This window comes from Panthera onca, chromosome B4 (genome assembly GCF_046562875.1).
Source record: "Panthera onca isolate mPanOnc1 chromosome B4, mPanOnc1 haplotype 2, whole genome shotgun sequence".
Lineage (NCBI taxonomy): Eukaryota > Metazoa > Chordata > Mammalia > Carnivora > Felidae > Panthera > Panthera onca.
Window position 1 is genome coordinate 99,247,906 of NC_138345.1, and position 22,479 is coordinate 99,270,384.

The 22,479-nt window shown below is 41.6% G+C and overlaps 1 protein-coding gene across 1 annotated transcript; it reads right to left on the reverse strand.

Moving 5' to 3' along the window:
• Positions 1-2,829: 2,829 nt before the first annotated feature.
• PHLDA1 (pleckstrin homology like domain family A member 1) lies at positions 2,830-9,036 on the reverse strand. The gene is made up of 2 exons (XM_060656934.3): positions 7,531-9,036; positions 2,830-7,056 (listed from the first exon to the last, which is right to left on the reverse strand). Exon 1 carries the CDS (start codon positions 8,721-8,723, stop codon positions 7,557-7,559), a length of 1,167 nt encoding a protein of 388 aa, XP_060512917.3. The 5' UTR covers positions 8,724-9,036; the 3' UTR covers positions 2,830-7,056; positions 7,531-7,556.
• Positions 9,037-22,479: the final 13,443 nt, after the last annotated feature.

Sequence of the window (22,479 nt, forward strand, 5' to 3'; positions counted from 1 at the left end):
CATTTCCTGTTTCTTTCTGCACAACAGTCGAATACTCATTCATCGGGCTGTGTGGCCCTACGGGATGGCAGTCCGTGTTTGCTCACTGTCTTATAAATGACTCTGGCAGGGTTTTGAGAGTATGCAACATAACCACATGGACTATTTTTCAAGTTTTCATTTCTGGAGTCTAAGCAAACATCAAATGCTTCAGGTAAATGCCCTGGCAGGGAATAAGCCACTTCCACATCCACTCTATCTCGGAGCAGTTAATTGTGACCTATCAGGTAACAAAGTGGACCTCCCTCTGTCCTCAGGTGCTAACGATCTCTTCAAACTAAAGTCAGATTCGAAACAACCCTTCTCAGACCAAGAAGACCTGCCTACATCCCCAATCCACCCACATCCCTGAAATCTCCAAAGTCCTCTGGCCCCCACCTATGCCATCTTTGAGACCCAGACTCACTTTGTAGGCAATCAGGACCCAGGATCTAGAACACTCACACCATGACACTTGTTTGCCTTTCTATGTGGCAAGAGTTTCCAACAAGGTTCCGAAAAAGAAGCAAAGCAAGTAATAACACCTGTTCAATGGCCAGTGAGTTCATTCCTCAGGTTTTCCTCTGTCAATAATTCTGGATAGTCTCAGTATTATGTTCACATGATTCTTTTGACTCTAATGTAAGTATAAATTTGGCTCAAATTCTACAAAAAGAAACCTAAGAATTACTTGATGCTATTTGTTTTTAGTTGCAATAACCTTCTACTTCTTAAATCCAAATTATTTGGATTGGAAAACACATATGTGTATTATATATATATATATTTAATATCTATAGGTATAACAAAATTATAAATATAGTATCTAATCTCTCTTAAAATGGTATCCAGATAGTAACAATGTTTTCATTTGCATAAAACTTTGCTGTAAGTAAAGTGGTTAAGTGATGGCTCTGGGACTCGAACGCATGCAGATTTCACTTACACTTCATAGTGTGTCCATAATATCTCCTCAAGGGCAGGGCTACTATTCCGACTTAAAATGAGCAGACTAGGGCTCAGAGAGATGAAATGAGCTGCCTAATGTCACATGACTGAGCAGAGTCAGAACTAGAATCCACGTCCTTGCTCTTTTCAATATGATGAACACGTGAAGATATTTATTGCAGCAATATTGATAATAGCAAACAAACAGGAACTAATGGGGCACCTGGGTGGCTCAATCGGTTGAGCATCTGACTCTTGATTATGGCTCAGGTCATGATCTCATGGTTCGTGGGTTGAGGCCCAAGTCGGGCTCCGCACTGACAGCATGGAACCTGCTTGGGATTCTTTCTCCCTTTCTCTCTGCTCTTCCCCCTCTCATGCAAGTGCACTCTCTCTCTCTCTCTCTCTTTCTCAAAATAAATAAATAAACTTTAAAAAGGAAAACAGGAACTCACTAGATGACAGTAGGAAAATTGATGAAATAATATATCAAAACAATGGGATACTATGTTGCCATATGACTTTAAATAATAATAATTAGGATGACAGTTACCATGCTTATTTGTTGAATGCTTACTTTGTGACAGGAATAGCAATAGCCCTTTATGTGAACCACCTAGTATTGGGTTCACAACTCTGCGAGACAGGTACTATCATTGTCTGCATTTTACACATGAAAACTGAAGCTAAAATAAATTACTTGCCAAAGGGGACTCAACTAATAAGAACGAGACGATCTGATTCTAAAGCATGGTTTCTCAACTTTGGCACTATTGACATTTTGAGCTAAATAATTCTTTGTTGTGAAGGTCTGTCCTGAGCACTGTGAACACTGATACCCAACCAGTTGTGAAAACCAAAGCGTTTTGAAAACAGTTCTGGAAAACCACCAGTTGTGAAAACCAAAAATGTCTCCAAATATTGTCAAATGTCTCCCGGGGAATGAAATCTCCCCAGGTTGAGAGCTTCCACTCTAAAGTATAGGCCTAACCATTATGTTATGTATATACATTTATAAATACACATATATATATATACATACATATATAAATATGTGTATTCATACATTCTTCCTATATATCTTCATGCACAGACATAGTCATAGATGGGGTTCCCTGAGAAATAGGTTCTGAGACTCTCAGATTTGATTGCAGGAGATTTTGGGGGGAAGAAGGGGAGGGGGGTCAGTGTTCCTGGGAACCTCAGCTGTGAGGGAACAAAGGAAACAAGATTGGGCAGAGGGAGAGTTGAACTGCAGTGCAAATTCACTGTTGAGACAGGCCCCAACAATTCTATAGGGGTGCACCCAGGTGGCTCAGTTGGCTGAGTGTCCAACTTTTGATTTCAGTTCAGGTCATGATCCCAGGGTCTCGGGATAGAGTCCCATGCTGAGAATGGAGCCTGCTTAACATTCCCTCTCTCTTTCCTCTCTCGCTCTCTCTCTCTCCCTCTGCCCCTCCCACCCTGTTCCTGCACACTCTCTCTCAAGAAAAAATTTTAAACATTAAAAGAATAAACACCAAAAACCAATTCTATAGGGAGCTATAGAATTTTCAGAGAAAATTGCCTTCAAGCTAATCACTAGGTACCATTTCTCATCCTCTGGGGGGCTATGGAAAATCCAACACATATTCATTAGCATTCTGGAAGCTAGTTGTTTCATCAAAAGATCTTAGGGAATTACTATCTTCTTTATTAAAAACTCCCAGGTAATTTTTCAAAAAGAATTCCCAACCTTGAAAACGGTCCTTTCCTTCCCAGAATGGCCATGGCCTTCATAACAGCCAAGGCCTTTAGAACTTTTCTCCTAGGGGGACCACACTGTATGCACCACGTAAGGCCGCCAAAAGATGCACAGATTGGTCATCTCCATAGATACTTTATTTGAAATGGAATGCATTTTGAAAATATGAAAAATAAATCACATCTCTCCAAAATCATTTGAGACATATTTATACAAACTATGACCACACTATTGAGTTCACAAATGGGATACTTTCTAAAGCATTTGGTACCTGGTGATGCTTGGTTTTCAGAAGCTGACATCTGCATATTCTAAGACTTTAAGATCGACAGCGGCATGTAACGGACCATCGCGTCCTCTTCTCAAAATAAATACAGTGATCTCGAAGAACCACCTATTATTAAAATCTTCCTCAAAGCCTAACTGATCACCGACAGGTCGGCTGAAGAGCAGGCTGGGGAAGGTCACACAGCTTTTCTGCTTTTCTGCGGATGTTTCCAGAGCCCTTCCGCTGCCCTCACTGGACAATAATGTCCTGGCAGGAAAACCCTGTTGGCTCCTATCCTCCATTCGGCAAATGTCCTGCCAACAAAGTCACAGACCACTTTGTCATCCAATCTCCTGTAAATCTAGATTGGCTGCTCAACACCGCAGATGAAAAAGTCACCCTTCGAATTGTGTCAAGAATTTAGAAAACAGTTCTCTAAAACCCATTCACCAGAATTCCACAATTAATACATCTTAGGTTGCTTTAAGTGAACAGGTATATTTCTCTCGGGAGAATCGCTGATATACTCAATATCAAGCTCTGTAATCCCCAAATTTAAATATGATTCTGCTGCTGAAGGCAGTTTATTGGTAAAGCAAAAGCAAATTAGTTTGACCCAACGAAGAGAGAAGGGATGTTCACAGGCCTGGTTTCACCTACAGAGCTCTGGGATCCATGGGATTGCTGGCTCCAGCTTCACTCAAGCCTCAGACCCTCTTCTCAGCCTGCAAATGATTGGAGCCAAGCTAAAACCAAGTCGCTTTCCCCGGGGAACAGAAAACAAGCAGTGTGCTCCCACCCACACACTGGCAACACGCTCGCGGAGTGTCAGATTTAAAGTGAGGGGTCTGTAAGAGAAATACAGCATTAGTACACCAGAGCAGGAAGGAGTTAAAGCGGGCCTTTGGGTTTAAGCCAGATTTCCTCACGGTGTTTACGTGTTTACGTGGAAAGGGATCTCCTTTAAGCAATGAGTTGAGGTTGAGTTTTTTGTTGTTGTTTAAACCTCCATTGGAAAAAAAACATGTGAAGTGAAATTATACAGTTAGTTTGGTTTCTGCCATGATGAGAGAATCCCAACTTCCTCTATGACGAAAATGTTCATTTTGAAAGGGTCCTTTATAACCGTTTACTCCCTGACCTCAGCACTCCCTGTAGGGCATACGCAGATAGATCTACGTGCATTTCTGCTAAGAAAGTATGTCTAAGGAGCTTCGTCATGAGGCTTAGCCTGCCTGGTATTACTTGTTCTTGGGGAACGACAAGAAAGCAAGTGAAGGAAGCACTGTGTGAGGCAAGAGAAACCACCTCCTGGATACTGGGAGTTACATATTTTTTCCTTCTTTCATTAATTTGTCTCCACAAATAGTTACTGAGCTCGCTGTGTACAAGGCCTCGGTGTCAACCCAAGTTCAAGGACAAAAGTTCAGTTTCCAGATGGGGACATTCCTTTTAGTTTTTCCAACTTTTTACATTGTGTTTATTTAAGGGGTGCGTCTTCTATGGACCTGCCCCTTCCCCTTTCCTTGTCTTGGATTGAAAGAATCATTTTTACCTTTTCCCATGAAGGTGATTTGTCAGGCCTCAGAATACCTTAAGTGGTTTGTATCATTTTCTTAGAGAATATGGTAGAATTCTGCCACTGCAAATCACATTAGGTGATTTGCATTTGTGTTTTGTTTTGGTAAGCGTGCTTTTTTTGTTGTTGTTATTCTGAAAAAATTATTCAGCCACAATCATTTCAAAGTGTCAAACAACAAAAAACATCCTATTCCTCTCCTTCCTAATTTCTGAGGTTTCACAGGTAAATGCTAAGAGGGGTTCAGACGAGAGAGCCACTAAGAGGGCCAACTCAATGTAAATATCACAGCAGACCAAGGAATAAGGGCTGTGGAAAGACAAGATAAAGAACCATGATTCTGGTGGCCCCATTAACAACCATAGCCATTGTGGTGGGGGAGGGGAGGGAGTGCCAGAGGATTCCAGCAGCCAGGAGGGAGCCCAGGCAGATTTTTTTTCAACAATACTACCTGGCCTATATGTAATCTAACAACGTAACAAATGTCTTTTAAAAGCCCATGTGAATCTCAATTTTAAAAATATTTGGTATGGACTTTACTATTTTTATAGCACAAAACTTGACATAAAAAACTGCGGTTTAATTGGGGGTTATATGATCTGCATGTATTAAAATGACAGTAAAAAGAGGCATTCTCTAAAATGCACAGCAGTAGTTTCTCAGAAGCCAAATCACACTTAAGAACTCTTCAGATTTGCTGTCTGAGTTGCCTGTATCCTGTATATATAAAATCTTTACAGCGTATTTTCACAACCGTGCCTTAGCCACTGAAAGCGAGAGCCCAATTCAGTTCTGCTTGCCATTTGCCTGACTTGTAGTCTTGCCCCACAACTTTTCAGATTCGGGTTGTGATCTCAAAGTTTCATCATTTCAATATTGCGCTAAACAGTAATCTGATCTTGAGACTCCTTTCTAGATGGAAGGAGAATAAAGACATCTCTAGCATAAAATTCTATTTTCATTTCTTGACCACATAACATAGCAATCGCCTAATCCTGACCATTTCAATTTGAGTGCTGGAAAAATACTGATCAAGACTTTGCGGAAAAGGTAATGGGAAACAGAGACTGTCAGTAAAGCCATGCAGATAGGAAGTGATTTTCAGCCCCAGGAAGATTTGGTATCAACTATGCTCTTTTTAAGCTTAAGTAGCATCTGCCCTTGTGGATTCTGACCATCCTTTTGATTTGACACAGAGGAGGGCTTGTTCTACCTTTAAAAGCACATCCTCCCCCCTCCACCCCGCCCCTCAGACTCCTGAACAAGTGGCTGCTAAAACAAGACTGGGTTGTTTTCTCACTGAAAATCCAGTGTTTATCCTGTCCTTCCTTTTTCAATTTCTGAGTTTAGCTAACCTAACTACAAAACATAGAACCCTCAAATTTCTCACAGAGCCATGAAAAGTAAAACAGTGGGTTTCTCTGATCAACGTTATTTTCAGTATGAATACCTAAAAGCAATGACCCCTGGTCCTTTGAAATATTTACAAACTGTATTTTAAGCTATGAGATTCTAGGGTGTATTTCTAGACCCTAGGGTAAAAGGGTCAGAAAACGTGGTTCAAGCGGAGCATGCGAAGATCTTGGAGAAGGGTAATCTCTCGTGTGGATAAGAGCACAAATGTTCTCTTAAGCAAGCTGAATGGTTTTCTTTCCCCCGCACTGTGTTTTTTGAAAGGAAACACCTAAGGCAGTCATACTCAGAAACCATGGAAATCTCCTTACTAAGCCCTTCAAACGGATGATACAAGCAAAGCTTTTCCTACATTACACCCAGCCCTACCGTACATTCAAGATATGCTCATCCTGCTGTCACCTTGGGTTATGGTTTAAATATTTGGAATTAGATATCACTACTATGAATTTCCTTTTAGAAAAGCGGTTAGATTTTCATAATTACACAATTTTGAACACTTAGCTTTCTTAAACTTCTACAGAAAATATATGTCTAAAGAAAAAATCTCAAAAAAAAATGAAGTAATATCAGAGTTTAATTTCAACCACCTGGCATAACAATGAAAGTGTCAGACTTTCTGAAAATGCCTAGGAATATCGAATGAGTTCTTAATGGTTTTCCCCTCCACCGCCCTTCTACTTTTTTCTTTTCCAGGATCAGAACTTACTAGGGAATAGGTTTTTGAAAATAAAAGTTTCTCTTTTGGAAAACGGCCTACATTCAGAAATGTCTTAAAACAAGCATTAAAAAAAACTAATAAATAATCATAAATCAAAATACATTAAAATAAAATTACAGTACATCATCGCTCCTAGAAGGTCCACCATACTGGATGAGCCTTTCAAAGGTTCATAAATAAAGCCTTCTGGACTGAAACCGTCTCCTGCATTGTGATGAAGAGTATGCAAAAAACTAAGAGGAATCTCAAGTTATCAGTCGAGTGAGGTCCAAACTACTCGATCTCGTGCAGGGCGGGGAGACTTTTGTTTTCGATTCAAGTGAAGACAATAGACAGGTGTTCGTCCCACTTCAAGTCCTCAAAACCTGGAAAGAAATGACAGGCAATGAAGTAAGTGGCTCAGAATCCTCCACGACCCAGTTCTCTTCGGGCCAGTCCGGTGCACAGAGCGTGCTCGGAAAGACATCGGGGTCTATCCCTCGAGTGCCCAGACACAGCGAAGCGGCACGTGGGAAGCGACAGAGGGAGCCCGCGGCGTGGCTGGGAAGCGCACCACGGACCCCCGCGCGGGCCAGGGTCGGGAGGAGGCCGGTCCGCGAGGCCTCCCAGCCTGGCCCGAGTTCCCCATCCTCCCCTCTCTGCCCGGCCTTTCCAGGCTCCAGCTTGCTTCCCTTCTTTCCACATCTGCAGAAACTTGTAATAATTTCTCATTTTCCTCTTCAAGCGCCAAACCCGTGACTTAGGCTTCCTACTCCTCCGCATAAGACCTACTCCCCCCGCCCGCCCCGAGACCTACTCCTCGGAAAGGCCCTGAGTAGCCCGCGTTGCCGGGACCTTACCTTGTCTGGCCCGGGTGCTGCCCCCTTCAGGCAGAGTTGGAGGTGCTGCGGAGGAGCCGGTGGCCGTGCGGCTGCGAGAGCGGTTGTGAGAGCGGTTGTTGGTGCGAGTGCGGTAGTTGGTGCGGGTGCGGGTGAGGGTGCGGATGCGGATATGGGTGGAGCGGCTGGGGCTTGGGTTGGGGCTGCGGCTGAGATTGTGTCTGGGGCTGAGGCTGAGGCTGGGGCTGAGGCTGAGGCTGGGGCTGGGGCTGGGGCTGGGGTTGGGGTTGGGGCTGCGGCTGCGGGGGCTGCTGCTGGACCAGGTGCTGCTGCTTCTGCCGCGTGGACTTGACCGCCAGGATAGCCTGACGGTTCTTGTACTGCACCATCTGCAGCGTGATCTCGGCGTTCCAGCCCTGGTCCTGCGGGCACCGAAAGTCGATCTCCTTGCCCTCGGCCATCACCACAGTGAAGTACATATACTTGCCCTTGCGCTCCACGCAGTCCACGGTCTTCATGTTGGAAAAGTGCAATTCCTTGAGCTTGACCGGCGGCTCGAGGCTGGCCACGGCGGGCCCTCCGGGTTGGGACGGTTCGGCCGGCCCCTGCCCGGGCTGTTGCTGCTGCTGCTGCTGCTGCTGGTGTTGGAGCTGCTTGGGCGGGATGAGCAGCAGCCCCTCCTCAGTGAGGATGCAGCACTTTTTCTTCCAGAGCTGCAGCAACCCGTCGCTGCGCTTCTCCAACACACCCTCCTTCAGCGCTTTGCAGCCGCTGCTCTCCAACATCCTCCCGGCATAGGGAGGGGCGCCGATCGGCTCGGCCTCTCTACTTCCAGCCGCCCGGGCCGGGGGCAGCAGCAGCAGCCGCGCGCCGTCCTCGCCCCAGCGGCTCCCGCGGCCGCCTGCCCGGAGCGCGCAGAGAAGGCTAACGCGCAGGAAGCAGAGCGACGGCGGCGGAGGCGGCTCGGGGTCCGGGCAGGAGGGCAGCCGCGTCCTGATGCGCCACAAGGTCCCGGAGCAGCGAGCCTCCGGGCCTCTGCCGTCCTCTTGCGAGCGCTCACTGAAAGGCACTGGCCGGGCCCCCTCGCGGCGCTTTTGAATGGGCCATCCCCCCCACCCCCGAGTGACACCCAGCGGAAAAGGCGGCTCCTGGCGCCCGCACCGCGGGGGAAAGCCCAGCTCGGAAAGACGCTCTGCTGCCGGCGCACGCCTCATTAACTTGGGGCCTTTCCAAAGCGGGCCGCGTCCACGCCCCCCGCATCTCTTGCTCCGCCTCCCGCCGCCCACTCTCTTCCGCGCTCGTTCCCTGCTCTGGCTGCAGGGACTCCAGCCCCGGAAACTCCTCGTCTGTGCGTAGGGCGACGGCCCTGGGCGCCCCAGCTGCCCGGCGACGAGTGCCGACACCCAGAGGGCGCCGAGAGGCCATCCTACCGTCCCGCCTATCCCGGCCGGCGGGGCTCTGTGCTAACAGCCTCAGAAAATGAGCATAGGGCTGCGAGGGTGGGTACGGCTACCAGACAGTGCCTGGAATGCCGAGCTGTCTCGCCGCCCTCGGGGACCAAACCCAGGCATTCGCGATGAGCCCGGAGATCTCGCAAAGCCAGTGTCCGAGGGAGGAGGCTGGGGGTAAGTCTCGCGAGCCGCGGAGTCCCGCGGAAGTGTGAGTCCCCCGGACCCTACGTAAACAGCTCAGGGCACAAAGGCCCCAGAGGACACGCTGTCTTCACACTCCTATTTGCTCACAGTCATTAACTAGCTCTTCTTGGAGCAGAGAGGGCGATCAAGGCCATAGCGCTACGTATGTCCGGTTTGGAAGGGTTAGAGAAGGGGGACTCACTTCACAGGACGTCTGGCCTTCCTTTTCTCGACCCGGGACCTCCGGCACTAGCCAATCTTTAACCGGGACACAAGCTCTCCGGATTCCTTCTTGACCCATCCGTACGGGCCTGCAACATCTCACAACATTAACTCAACTCCAGTTACAAATCCGGGCACTGTCCAGGGCTGAGACACCTCACACTTTAAGGCACAGCTTAGCCCTCCAAACAGCCGGTTGGCTTCCACGGGTCTCTCTTTGGGAACGCCTAACGGGCCAGATCTGTTTTTGCAATCTCACTTATCTGTGACCTGGGGGAGGTAATGCTGTACTCGCCCGTAGCTCCCTCCCACTACACTCATTTTTTAAAAATTCTATAGAAATTCTGGAAAACAAAACAAAATAGAGCACAAACCGAAACCAAACCTCTTGGTGGGGAAATTCATCCATTAAGTAAACAGACCCAACTGTGAATCGACCCTGAGGATACAAAGAAGAAACACACGAAGAAATGAAGAATGGACAAACCCGAGTTGGCCAAAGTAAGAGGAAAGACTGCTCCTTGTGCCCAAGAAAGACGGGAGGAGTTAGCTCATCAGCTAGTTTCCTACGGCTGAAACAAAGAATTCAACAAGGGAAGAAATGAGAGATGAGCTTGTGGGAGGAAGAGTCAAATCCTTTATGTCATGCGAAAAATTTCCAACTGAATCCCAAGGTAATTGAAAACACAGGATAACTTTTAAACACGGGAGGGTCCTGAATCTTAACGTAAGAAACAGTGTCTTAGCAAATGAGACAATTCCAGCACCGTCCTTAGTCCCACTGAATTGCATTTGGCAGGTTCTCAGCGCCTTCCAATTGTTAATGGAGAAAGGCAAGTATTTGAATCATATAAAGATTTCTAGTAACATTGTTTAAAAATGAACAATTCCGTGTATCAGTGACAAACCCTGCACCTCACAGCTCGCTTCTCTGCCTGCCTTCGCAGGACAAGTGAACATTCCAGGGAATTTCTACATGACCAGCTGTTCATCTTTTTAACAGAATGCCATTCTTCTGCTCATTTGGGAAGGATAGTGTGCAATTTAGAGTCTCTGAGAGAAGGTGTAGTTGAGGAAGACGTTTCATGTGGAGAAATGATACAATACAAACCTTGGGTAAAAAACTAAGATGTAATCTTGAAGTGGCAAGCCATTTTCTTAGGAGAAGGGATGTTTGGTGTTATCTAACCTTACGCAGCTAATCGGGATGGGGCAGATGCATTCTAAATTACTTCAAAATGTCTGAAAACCAGCATGGTTTTCAAAAGCACTTACTTTAACCAGATACTTTACCACTCCATTTCCAGCTGGGTATTTCACAATGATTTAGTCAGTGTACAATGTGCCTTCTCTGACCACAGTGCATCGATTACTGGAAGTCGCAAGTGTGTAGGAATCTTGGAGCTCAGTGACAACTTTGCTCTTAGTTTACTTCAAAAGTCACTACCAATTCACAAAAATGGCCCCCTTGGCCATTTTTTAAAAAGACCATGAAATAAATTCACACACACATACAAAAATAAATTACAGGAAATAACTGTAACCCAAATACCGCAACTTTAGCCATAGATATAATGAGACTCTACAACTGTCACTTACAAGTTACTAAAGTTGAGAAAGCACACTAATGAAATCATTGCTTTGGTAACCAATTTGAAATGGCGGATTTAAACTGTCTACATCAGGTTGTACATCAGCAACACCTGACCCAGTTGATGGTTTTCCCCTCTTGGATAGCTCTTCACCTGGCTTCCAGGACATTGCTCTAGTTTCCCTTCTACCTCCCTGGTCACTGTCTCCGGATCCTCTGCAGCTTCCTCCTCTTCCCCCATCTTTTAGTCTTGGAATGCTCCAGAGCACAGTCCTTGCTTCTCCTTATCTCTACTCACTTATTGGTCTTGACCAGTCTCATCATTTTCGGTGACATGCCAGACTCCCCAATCTGTATCCAACTACTTGTTGCTAAAGAATAAAACAAAGGCCACCACACTTAAAAAAATAATAATAATACTAACATGCCAGGCAAGAGAACAAATACTGGTGAACACATTCACGAGAGTTCACTAGAAGGAAGAGTCTAAGGGGATTTTTAGGCCATAGAAAGTAGGGTTCACAGAGCTTTTGCTAATAAAAAAAAAAATAGAAAAATCTCTGGGTAGGATGGAGTCCACCATAGGTTTATATACAACTGGTTAAAACAAATTCCTGGATGGAACTGATTCAGCAAGGATCTGGGGTTAAAGCCATGGTGTGTTTAATAGTTTGTTTTGTTTCACTTAAAATTTTTTAATGTTTTAAGACAGACAGAGACAGAGCATGAGTGGGGATGGGGCAGAGAGGGAGGGAGACCCAGAATCAGAAGCAGGCTCCAGGCTCTGAGCTGTCAGCACAGAGCCCAATGCGGGGCTCAAACTCTCGAACCGTGAGATCATGACCTGGGCTGAAGTCAGACGCTCAACCAACTGAGCCACCTAGGCGCCCCTGTTTTGTTTCATTTTTAACAGCCTTCAGTTTTGATATGTTCAGGCCATGGCTACTGTAAATTGAAATTTTTTTGTTTTTACTCTTCTGTACAGTATCATTTGGATGTCTAGTAAAGGACTCAAATATATGTCCTCCCAAACTTGTCTCCTCACCCTGATCTGCTCTACCTGCAGCCCTTTTCTCAGCTGATGGCAATTCCACCAGTACAGTGGCTCAGGCCGAAACCCTTGAAGCAGTATTGCCCTTAAAAGTTGAGAGGCCCTTATCCAGAGCCCTGAGCTTTAGACGAGTCAAAATGACATGCGTATCTGGAGTTCATACTCATTTTAGACCAACTCTAGGTACTTAGGATCCCAAATACCCTTCCTAAATGGCCTCAACTATTGCGGAGAATGCATTACATCACCAGTGTGTGCACTGGTGTGTAAAAGGGGTGGACAGATTTTGAACATGCAGGCTAGTATATCCAAACAGATGTGTAGGAGGCCCCTTGCCACACAATTCAGAGACAGGGATAGGAAGAGAAGGAAGGACTGGGGATCCGCTCTACTCTCAAGTAATGTTGTGGCACTGGACTTTAATAAATCAGACCTGGCTTTTCAGGTGCTTATGTAGATATAATTGTCAAGATATGTGCATTGAATATATTTTCATTCAATGAAGCTTTTAAGTATTTAACCATTTGTGTCTCCACTGCAGTCTCGCCCCAGGACTGCAAATATATAGAAGCGTGCCTCCCTTGTAGTATATCCTTCACTCATGTGGATTGATACTCAATCCACAAATTCAGTCAGGAAATTCCATCAACTAGGCTTTCAAACTATATACTCTGTCCGTATCTCTCCACTTCTTTCATTACTGTCTTATAGTTTTCAACAAAGCAGTCAGGGTCATCTCACTTCCTCCAAGTCTGCTCAAGTATCATCTCAATGAGGCCTATCTATCACTCTAAAATTGCCACCACCCCATTCCTCTTAATTTTCTCCACAGTATGTATTACCTCCTAACATCTACTGAATAATTTATTATGCCTGTAACTTCAGTTCCCCTTCCTATAGAATGTAAGTTCTTCAATAGAGTAAGGATCATTGTTTTAATGTGTCTCAATCACCTCATACAATTCTTGGCAAATAGGAGCTCAGTATATGTACAATTTAAACTGAATCAGAAGCCCCTATCTGTCCTAAAAAGAAAATCAGGGGTGCCTGGGTAGCTCAGTCGGTTAAGTGTCTGACTTTGGCTGAGGTTGTGATCTCATGGTTCGTGGGTTCCAGCCCCGCATCGGGCTCTGTGCTGATAGCTCAGAACCTGGAGCCTGCTTTGGATTCTGTCTCCCTCTCTCTTAAATAAATAAATAAATAAATAAATAAATAAATAAATAAATAAAACATTAAAAAAGAAATATAAAAGGAAAACCAAGCTCTTCAAAGGCTTGTAACGGATTTTTCATAATGCATCCCTTCAAAAGCTTTCAAACTGTAAAAGACTTTATGGAAAAATTTCCAAAACTTTCCATACCAATATGTACTTGGTATAATCTTTTAAAATGGATAACTACTACACACACTGGGCCTCTCTCTAGATCTTACATGCTTTTATATTCTATAGGCGCTATCTAGAAGTCCTACAAACTTTTCTGAGCAACATGCAATTTAACATTATGAGAGGTATTTATACAAACTGTCATCCTACTGGTTTCTAATAAGAGTAATCAAAAAGAGGGAAAAATAATGGAACTGAGTTGTAGCAGTTTCTCCTATTTGGCATATAGCCAACTACTTGTTTAAAAGTCTATTAGGGGCACCAGGGTGGCTCAGTTGGTTAAGTGTCCGACTTCGCTCAGGTCATGATCTCACAGTTCGTGGGTTCAAGCCCCGCATTGGGCTCTGTGCTGACAGCTTGGAGCCTGGAGCCTGCTTCAGATACTGTGTCTTCCTCTCTCTCTGCCCCTTCCCTGCTCACACTCTGTCTCTATCTCTCAAACATAAACATTTAAAAAATTTTTTTTAAAAAGTCCATTAATCAATATTGACTTAAAGCCATTTAACAGAACTTGGTAATTTAATAACAAAAACTACTTACTTTCACTTACAACGTGATTAGAAGGTTATAAAATCTATGAACTTCCTAATTTGCAACACACAGTAGACTCTCAGCAATGATTAAAGATTTGGATACAGCAAAGTTCAAGTATCTTTCAAAAAATAGCTAAAAGTTCAATGATCTATGAAAATGTCTGGTCACTCTAACACCTGAAGGTCTTACACTGTCTGTAATTTAACACTTTTTAGCCATTCAGTTCATTTTAAGATACTACTCAGCAGAAATCCTTTATTGAAGACTCTAATCTCCAAAATGCAGTTGGAAATGTTAAGTATTCTCAATTAGATACAGGACTATCCAGACTTCATGGGTGCATCTGCCTACCTGCCTTTTTCAAAAAGCTTCTTAGTTGATGAACTGATGCCTCCTAGTGATCAATTTGTATAACACAGCTTAGGACAAGTGGGAATTTGAAAAGGGTGTTTGGTGCCCTATACACAAGGGTTTTAAAAACTATTACAACCCATTTGTGGTTAAAACATTGCCAATCAGCTGTCTCTGTCCTTTCTGCCAATAGCCCAATTCAGGTTTTTCCTCTCATCTACTCTCGTAATAGCCTAACCACTTGAATCTATACCATTCCTGATGTTACATTGCTACTAGTTCCATTCCTAGAATGATAGAAAACTTTTAATCGCCTCCCACTGTATAGAACATTCCAACTCCTTACCCTGGCATGGAAAGCCAGGCTTTCTCAGACTAAGTCCTACCTGCCTTTACAATTTAGTTTCCTTCCAATCAACCCTACATTAGGTCGTCACTTACTCGTGCCGTCTTACTTCACCAAATCTTTTCCAACCTTGTCAAGTCCTTTGTTCTCCAAAGCCCAATTCAAATCCCACATCTTAGATTTCTTTAGGCTGAGTTGATTCCTTCCTAATCAGACCCCTCTACTTCTAATCAGTAGCTAACATCTCAAATGAGTGTTTTTTAATTGGACCTAGTAGCACAATGGATCATGCTAGAGGTTGGTGATGGTGCTGATTGACAGCACTGGCACCAAAGGACTCTAAACGTTAGATCTGGTGGAAAATATATTATTCAAAATAGAGAAAGCAGGCTGAAGACACTATTGACGAGGTCCAACAAATAACTGAGTTCAGGACTAATTTACCTATTAATTTTAGCTTTGAAGCGACAAATGAAAATATGAGTGGATGACATGGACCAGGGATCCAGCTCTCCTTTTTATGCTGAATCCAGAATGTAGGAGATATTAAATCTGAGCAGAGAGGGAAGTAGCCCAATGAAGTCTAAGAGGATATGATAAACTTGCTTGGGTACTGTAAATACTGTCAGAAAACTGCTACTACTCAAAAGTATTGATACTCTAGCCTTTAGGGTGGTAGTAGGGAAGCATCGGGTACTCTAATGATTGACAGTGAGAGCTCTGGTGAACTTGTTTTAAATTTACTTTAAGCATTGCCCTAGCTGAATAGCATTCAAGTCTCTGCCCTCCATTAGCACCTAATATCCTTTCCGAAGTCTGCTTCTATTCAAAGGAGGTAAACGCTCTTGTTCGCAACTCAAATATTTATCTCATAGTCACTTGGACTAGATTCCGAAGATGACTCCTTCTTTTGCAGTCTTCTATTACAACACAGCACATAGTCTGAGAGAATATTCAATTTGACCATTATCGATTATCCATTAAAAAAACACATTTAGTAAATGAGCAAAGGCCTTTGTTGGGCATTAGAGGAAAAGAACAGTATAGATAATGCTTTCCAAAAATTGGAAGGATGAAGGAAAACTGATATGATAAACTTGAGTGCTGTAAATGGCAGGGTTACTTTAGAAGAGGAACTCAGGCTATAGGCCAAGACTTGGAGGGCAGAGGTTGTGTCACAGATGACAGGATTGACAGGATAACCGATGGAAGACAGGTGAGTGAAAGGGATGAAATGAATTCTGTGGGGTAGCCAAGCCCCCCAAAATGGAGGTGCTTTTACCAGACAGAACCCAAGAAATCTTTTTATGGCAAGCTTTCACATTACCATTAAACCTAAAAGCAAACCTCATTGTTAGAGGAAAACAAAATTGCTACCCAACTCCTAACTACATGAGAAACTACATTTGAGTTTTTAACAGGTCAGAATCTAGATCGTCAAGTTTTTTTTTAATGAGATCCCATTTACACTTCTGCTAAAGTCATTGTCTCAACCTCATTTGTGTACCCAGTTCCAAGGAAAGCATCATGTGAGATCAAGTGAAAAGCCTCAGATTAAGTATAGGACTCTGGTCAGAACTCAATTCTTTGGACTGTATTCCTAAATTTTAACCTTACCAGGGCCCATTTACCTATGTAGTAGTCACTTGCCTCATGTGCTCAGGATATACATGATCAAACAATCCTTTTTTAAACCTGAAACTCTTTAGTGTATGTGACCAATGTGGCTATCTTAACCTCCCTCCTCCCAATTCCTCACAAACTCAGCTTTGGCTCTAGATGTCCAGGTCTACCCTATTTACCAGTCTCCCTCTGGAGCTCTAAACCAGGAATCACAGGCTCTTCTTTGAAGATAACTGCCGAAAATCTTTTGCCTACTTTAGCCCCACTTTTGCCTGAAACCTGGACATGATGGATAAGAGCCTCAGCAGCCACTTCAGCCAATAAAACAATAAAACAAACAAAAAAGATGGAAGCCATATGCCAAGGACAGGAAAGCAGAAGCCTGAGAGCTATGAAGCTCCCAAACCAGCCCCAGCGTCTATGTTTACACCTAGGAGAAAACGCTTTTTAACTCTCATCGCATTTGGTTTGTTGTTTGGCCAACATGTCTATGCAAACCAGGTACATATCTGAATGCTGTTTAAAATTAAGTCTGGATTAATCTCTAAAGTACCTATCCTGAAATCTCCAGCTTAATTAAAGTGCTACATAACCACTAGTGCACACATAATATCTGCAAGGAAGCCAGTGAAGGCTTCTCAGTGTGGGTAGGAGCATAGACAGAGGCCAAACAAGTGGACATCAATTACTGGCTCCAAAATAGCCCAATGGTGAGAACTTGTTAAAGTTACTCAACCATCCTCGATCAAGTATAAAGAGCAAATAAAGCATTATTTCTATTATCTTGGTTTTGGATCTTTCAAAAATGATTAAGATTGATGCTATAAAAACAGTCGCACCTAGTTTTAAAACAGTATAGCAATGTTCTTCTCTGAACTCCTCACAATATATTACACCTAACCTTTAGAAATCTATACTTAATAGTCACCTTATACTTGCCATTTAAGGTTTCTTTACTAATCAACCTTGACAATTTTATAATTAAGAATAAGCTAATTATGGGGCACCTGGGTGGCTCAGTCGGTTAAGCATCCGACTTTGGCTCAAGTCATGATCTCACAGCTCGTGAGTTTGAGCCCCGTATTGGGCTGTGTGCTCCAGGTCCAAGCCTGGAGGCTGCGAGTTCTAGGTCTCCCCTCCCTCTACGCCTCCCCCACTCACACCCTGTCCCTCTCTCAAAAATTTAAAAAAAAAAATTTTTTTTCTTTTTAAAAGAGCTAATTATGTGTGTTTGGGAACCTCAATTATCAAGAATAAAGTCAAATGATAAAAGATTCTAATATGATAGAATAAAACATTCTTTCTCCATTAACAGGCATACAGTATGTAATTTACACTTTCTAGGTTTCTGGTCATTTTGGAAAACTGTTGTAGCCAACTCTATTTTCAAAACATTAAAAAAAAAAAAAAATGGCCATTAAAAGATTTGTTCATTTACTCAAAATTTTATCATTCTTTCAGCAAGGTGTAGAGTCCCCCTCCAGAATTAAACCTGGGTGGATTTGTGACTGATTCTATAACCAATAGCGTACAGAAGTGATGACCTCCCAGAGTAGATCATAAAAAAGATGCAACTCTTGGAACCCAGATATGGTACTAGAAAGCACTGATCCAGCCACATCCCAGCTGAGGGCTCATCCAGCATCAACCACCTGCACCTGTGCATGAAGAGCCTTCAGATGATTCCAGTCGCTATCCTTCAAAAGCTGCCCCTAATGTTGCTCAGTACAGCAGACGTGAACTATCAAGCAGAGTCAACAAAATAAATCTCAATGTTTAAAGTTTTGAGAGTGGTTTGTTATGCAGTACTAGATAACTGCAACTACCGATACTCTCCAGGATCTCCTAAAACAATATATACAACCCAACTTTGTCTGTTTTCTCAATATAAGCCACCTAGCATGTAGGAATTTCACTAAAAAGGAACTTGGGAGTATCTTGATTGACTTAGGGAGACTGAACTAATGAGAACCCATCATTATCTTGCTATATGACCTCATACAATAGAATGGCTTGGTATAATGGAAAAGCATCCTGATAAATCCTACTTGATCTACATGTACAAAAACTTACTGTACACCTACCATCTTCCAGGCCCAGTACTACAAGTTAGGAAATTCAACAGTGAGCATGCATCCCTAAATTTCTTAAACCGGGAGAACCAATTCAGAACTGAAGGACAACCACAGTAGGTATTAAATCAATGCAAAGAGACTCTATGTTGAGTAAGATACATGCACAAGACTAATGCCAGGAAAAAGGTGAAAGAAAAGGTAGCCAAGCAGGGCTGACAAGACTGTGCAAATGCAGGTTACATAGGCTGGGCTGTTGATATCTAAGTTATCCTAAAGGTTGTAGGCCCACTCACCAAGCCAAGTGAATAGCAAGGAGTTTTTGCTTTTAGTTTTGAAACTTATATTGACTAGCTTAACTGAAGTCTAAAATCACATCTGATTTCAAAACAGACACCTGTCTCATTGTCCACCTTTAAGTCCTCTGTTGCAATGTCCAGAGTCCCAGGTAAAAGTCAGGGCTGAACAGTGACAACTTGGGTGTTTTAGAGCATTATCTAAATACTATCAGACTTCATAAATTTTACCCTAGTTTCCTGGATGCAGGCCAAGGCAAAAAAATCAGCATATGAAAACAAAATATAGGTAATGAGATTTTTTTTAAACCTAGCTGATTTCAGAAAACAAATTTTCTATTTTAATTTTTACATCGAAAATTTTAAAACGGGGGAATAGGTTTATTATCTATCATCCAGTCTTAGCCTCCCTGTTCTTTTGTATACCAAGTAGGGCACTTCTTAGCCAAGAGCCATTTTGCCTTTAGAAAAACAAAAACACATCAACTATTTCTAAAATTAAATGCCAAAAATCAATGTAAAAGGTGATCCCAACTGTAAGTCCTAGATTTTCTTGTTTAGGAAGAAAATTTACTAAATGCTTATTACATACGTATGTATATGTAGATAGACATCGAGCACTCCAAGCACAAACACGTTATTAGTGCTCACCACAATCTTCACAAATCAAAACAATGAAGCTGGCTGAACAGTGATAGATGAACCTCAAAGCCTGTATTTAACCATTCTACTACCCAATTTAAAACTATTTTATTCCTACATTTATTTAAAAATGAGTCACTAGATTAGGGGCTTATAAGGCTTTACTCTAAAGTTAGACCTTTTCCATTTTTATCCATAGTTTCTTATTCCTACAAAGCAACCTCACCTACAATTCTCATTCCTAGGTCCACCTATTTGATGACGGTAATTACAAATATGGACTGGAGAAAGGGTAGGAAAAAATACTGTGTTGGAATACCTTACAAGTATTCAGTGTGCAGTTTTTAACTCTATTTTCACTGGCCAAAACAAATTTTACTGCACAGTAACATTTCCTGATTTTGATTACTTGTACTGTGATTCTGCAAGAATGTCTTCATACTAAGAAGATACAGCATTTGGAGGATGTAAAGGACAGGATGTCTACAAACTCTGTCAAATAGTTTAGGAAAAAATGTGTATACGTGTGCGTAAGAATATGGAGCTATGGAGCAAAATCAATAAATGGTGATGTAAGAATACACAAGAATTCTTTCAACTATATTTTCAGAGTAAGAGTTGCATGATCTATCATGTCTTAGTTTAAACACTACCTTCATGGAAAGGTCATCCTCACTTGGAAGTACTCAACAGGTGGTTTTTAGTGTTTTTAAATCGCTTACAAGGACTTCTATGGCCCAGTCTTCCATGGCTTGGCCCCTTCTATCTCCATCCATTCTTTCAACACCTTGAATGTGCCCTAGGTTGTCCTATTTCAGGACCTTCAGTGTATTTCCTCCAGTACCTTCCCCTGAACTGCTCTGCTCAAAGGCTCCTTGTCTCACTACACAAATGAAATCCCAGCTAAAAGCTGTCACGTTAAGTTTTGGTCTTCTGGTAGAAACTTTACCACTCCATGAAAAATGTGTAAGAGCCACAATTGCTTAACTTCATTATGAATAGCAATACCATTAAACTCTTGATATGAGGTCTGTCAACTTCTGGCACTTCCATTTTTGGTCATTTATCTCCATTTCCTTCTTCTTGGCTTAAGTTTAAAATACACGAAGAACTAAAAACTACTTTTAACATCTTCTCCTGAATTTCAAAATAATAAAACAAGCAGTTAAGAAATCTACAAAAGCTACAAATTTTCAATTTCCAAAATGAAAATTAAGCAACTGGATTAATGACTTATTTCCTGCTGGCAATTTATTATTTCTAAATTGTTATGCTCCATTTCTCATCTATTTTACACTTAGTCAATACCTTAATTTTTTAACGGAAAAACCTAAAAGTACAGAATGTCAAATGGAAGAAACACAAGATACAAAGTGTATTGTTTTTTTTAAATATAATTAATACATCAATTAAAAATTTCTCATGGATAAACACTCATCCTTAAAGTAATTTCACACTCCAAAGATGTTTCCATTTCTCACAAGTCACATAAGTGATCCCTAAATTAGTCCAAGAACTTGGCTTTTCCCAAGTTATATTCTGATACCTGGATTTTTAAACCAGTATACAAAATCACCACTATACATCTATAAGTTAGTTAATTTCACCATTATCATTTACATTTACTTTTCAGCTATGAGACTTAGTGCTTTAAGTAGTAAATTACCTAAATTATGAACACATATTTTCAAAACAAAATCCAGTTCACAATTACTTAGTGTGTGTGTGTGTATATATGTATGTATGTATATATATACACACACACACACACAGTGCAGAAGATTAAAAAAAACAACTAAAGTAGCTTATGATTTCTCTTTCCTAAGGTTCCTATTAAGAACATATGCTTCTTCTAACCTATCCACTTACTCTATACATTTAAAATTAACATTTGGCTTGACTTAGTCAAAAATATAGACTAAAATTTTTATAAGACTAACCCATAAAAATGGACTCAAATTCTAAACCAAGCCCTGAAATCAAGCATTCAAAGGATATCTGAATATTAGCTTAATATTTCTGCATTGTATAAGGTTTTTAAACAATAATTCAAAGTTTTATTTTTATTTTTAATAATGGAAATGGCCTACAACTCAGATAAACCCACCAATTCATACTGTCTGACAAGCAGCAGCAATAAGAACAGTTAATTCAATTATCGTAGGGGCCTTATCATATACCAATCAGTATCATTAACCTATTCACAGAATAATGAAAATGTTTCTATCAAAGCTAGTATCTCCCCCCTTTCAGGTTTGTTATTAAATGAGCTAAAAAGGAAATAGAGGTAGAATCCCATTTTTCTTAAGTATTACTCTGTAAGCCAGTTCCACACTATTAAGAAATACTAATAACTGCTTCAGTGAACTAGAGAAAAGAATTCTGGAAAATTACATAAATTTAACTTTCGGACATCCGTGTTAAACTAAAAAACTAAGTGATTTATGAAACTGTTGTTTACTTACCATATTTTGAATGACCACAAAATGACAGAAAAAAATTTTTCAAAGTATTATATATATATATATAAGATTTTGCCATTTCTAGACAGGAAAAATAGAACTTCTTGGTAATCAGTGCCTGAGCCAGGGGGAACTATAAACTGAAACTGTAAGGACAAAATTCAAAGTGTCTCAAAAATGTCTGTAGTTAACTAAGGGTAAAAATCTTTCTAGTCGTCAAATAACAAACTCCATTTAGCAAGGTTTGGGAGGTTGCTCTTGAAATAAACAAATTCACAGGTCATCCTGGCCTAAGCACAGAATAGCATACTCTAAACATCTCTACTCTCTGCTCTTCCAAAAAAAGTATATATAAATATATTCATATTTTTAAAAACCACCCAAAATATCACCAGTACATTTTATAAAATTAAATGCAAATTTTATTAAGGATTTCAAATTACATATTTCAAATTTCTAGAATGGAATAGAACCCTTTTGGAACTGGAGAGATGGCATAGATGAACACTGATACCCCTTGCAATGCCAACTTTAATGAGAAAACAATTCCTCTGCAAACCACATCCCCTTTATATAACAAGATGAAATCATATCTGCCCCTTCACTTTGGCAATAGCTATTACCTAAAAGAGTGAAAGAAAAAAAAAATAGTGGTTTTGCTACTTAAGTTCATTAAAAATGGGATTCTATCTTTAGATTAAAATTGGCTGAGTTCAGAAAAGGCTGTGATCAGATGAGCTATGGGTACAAAAAAAAATTCAG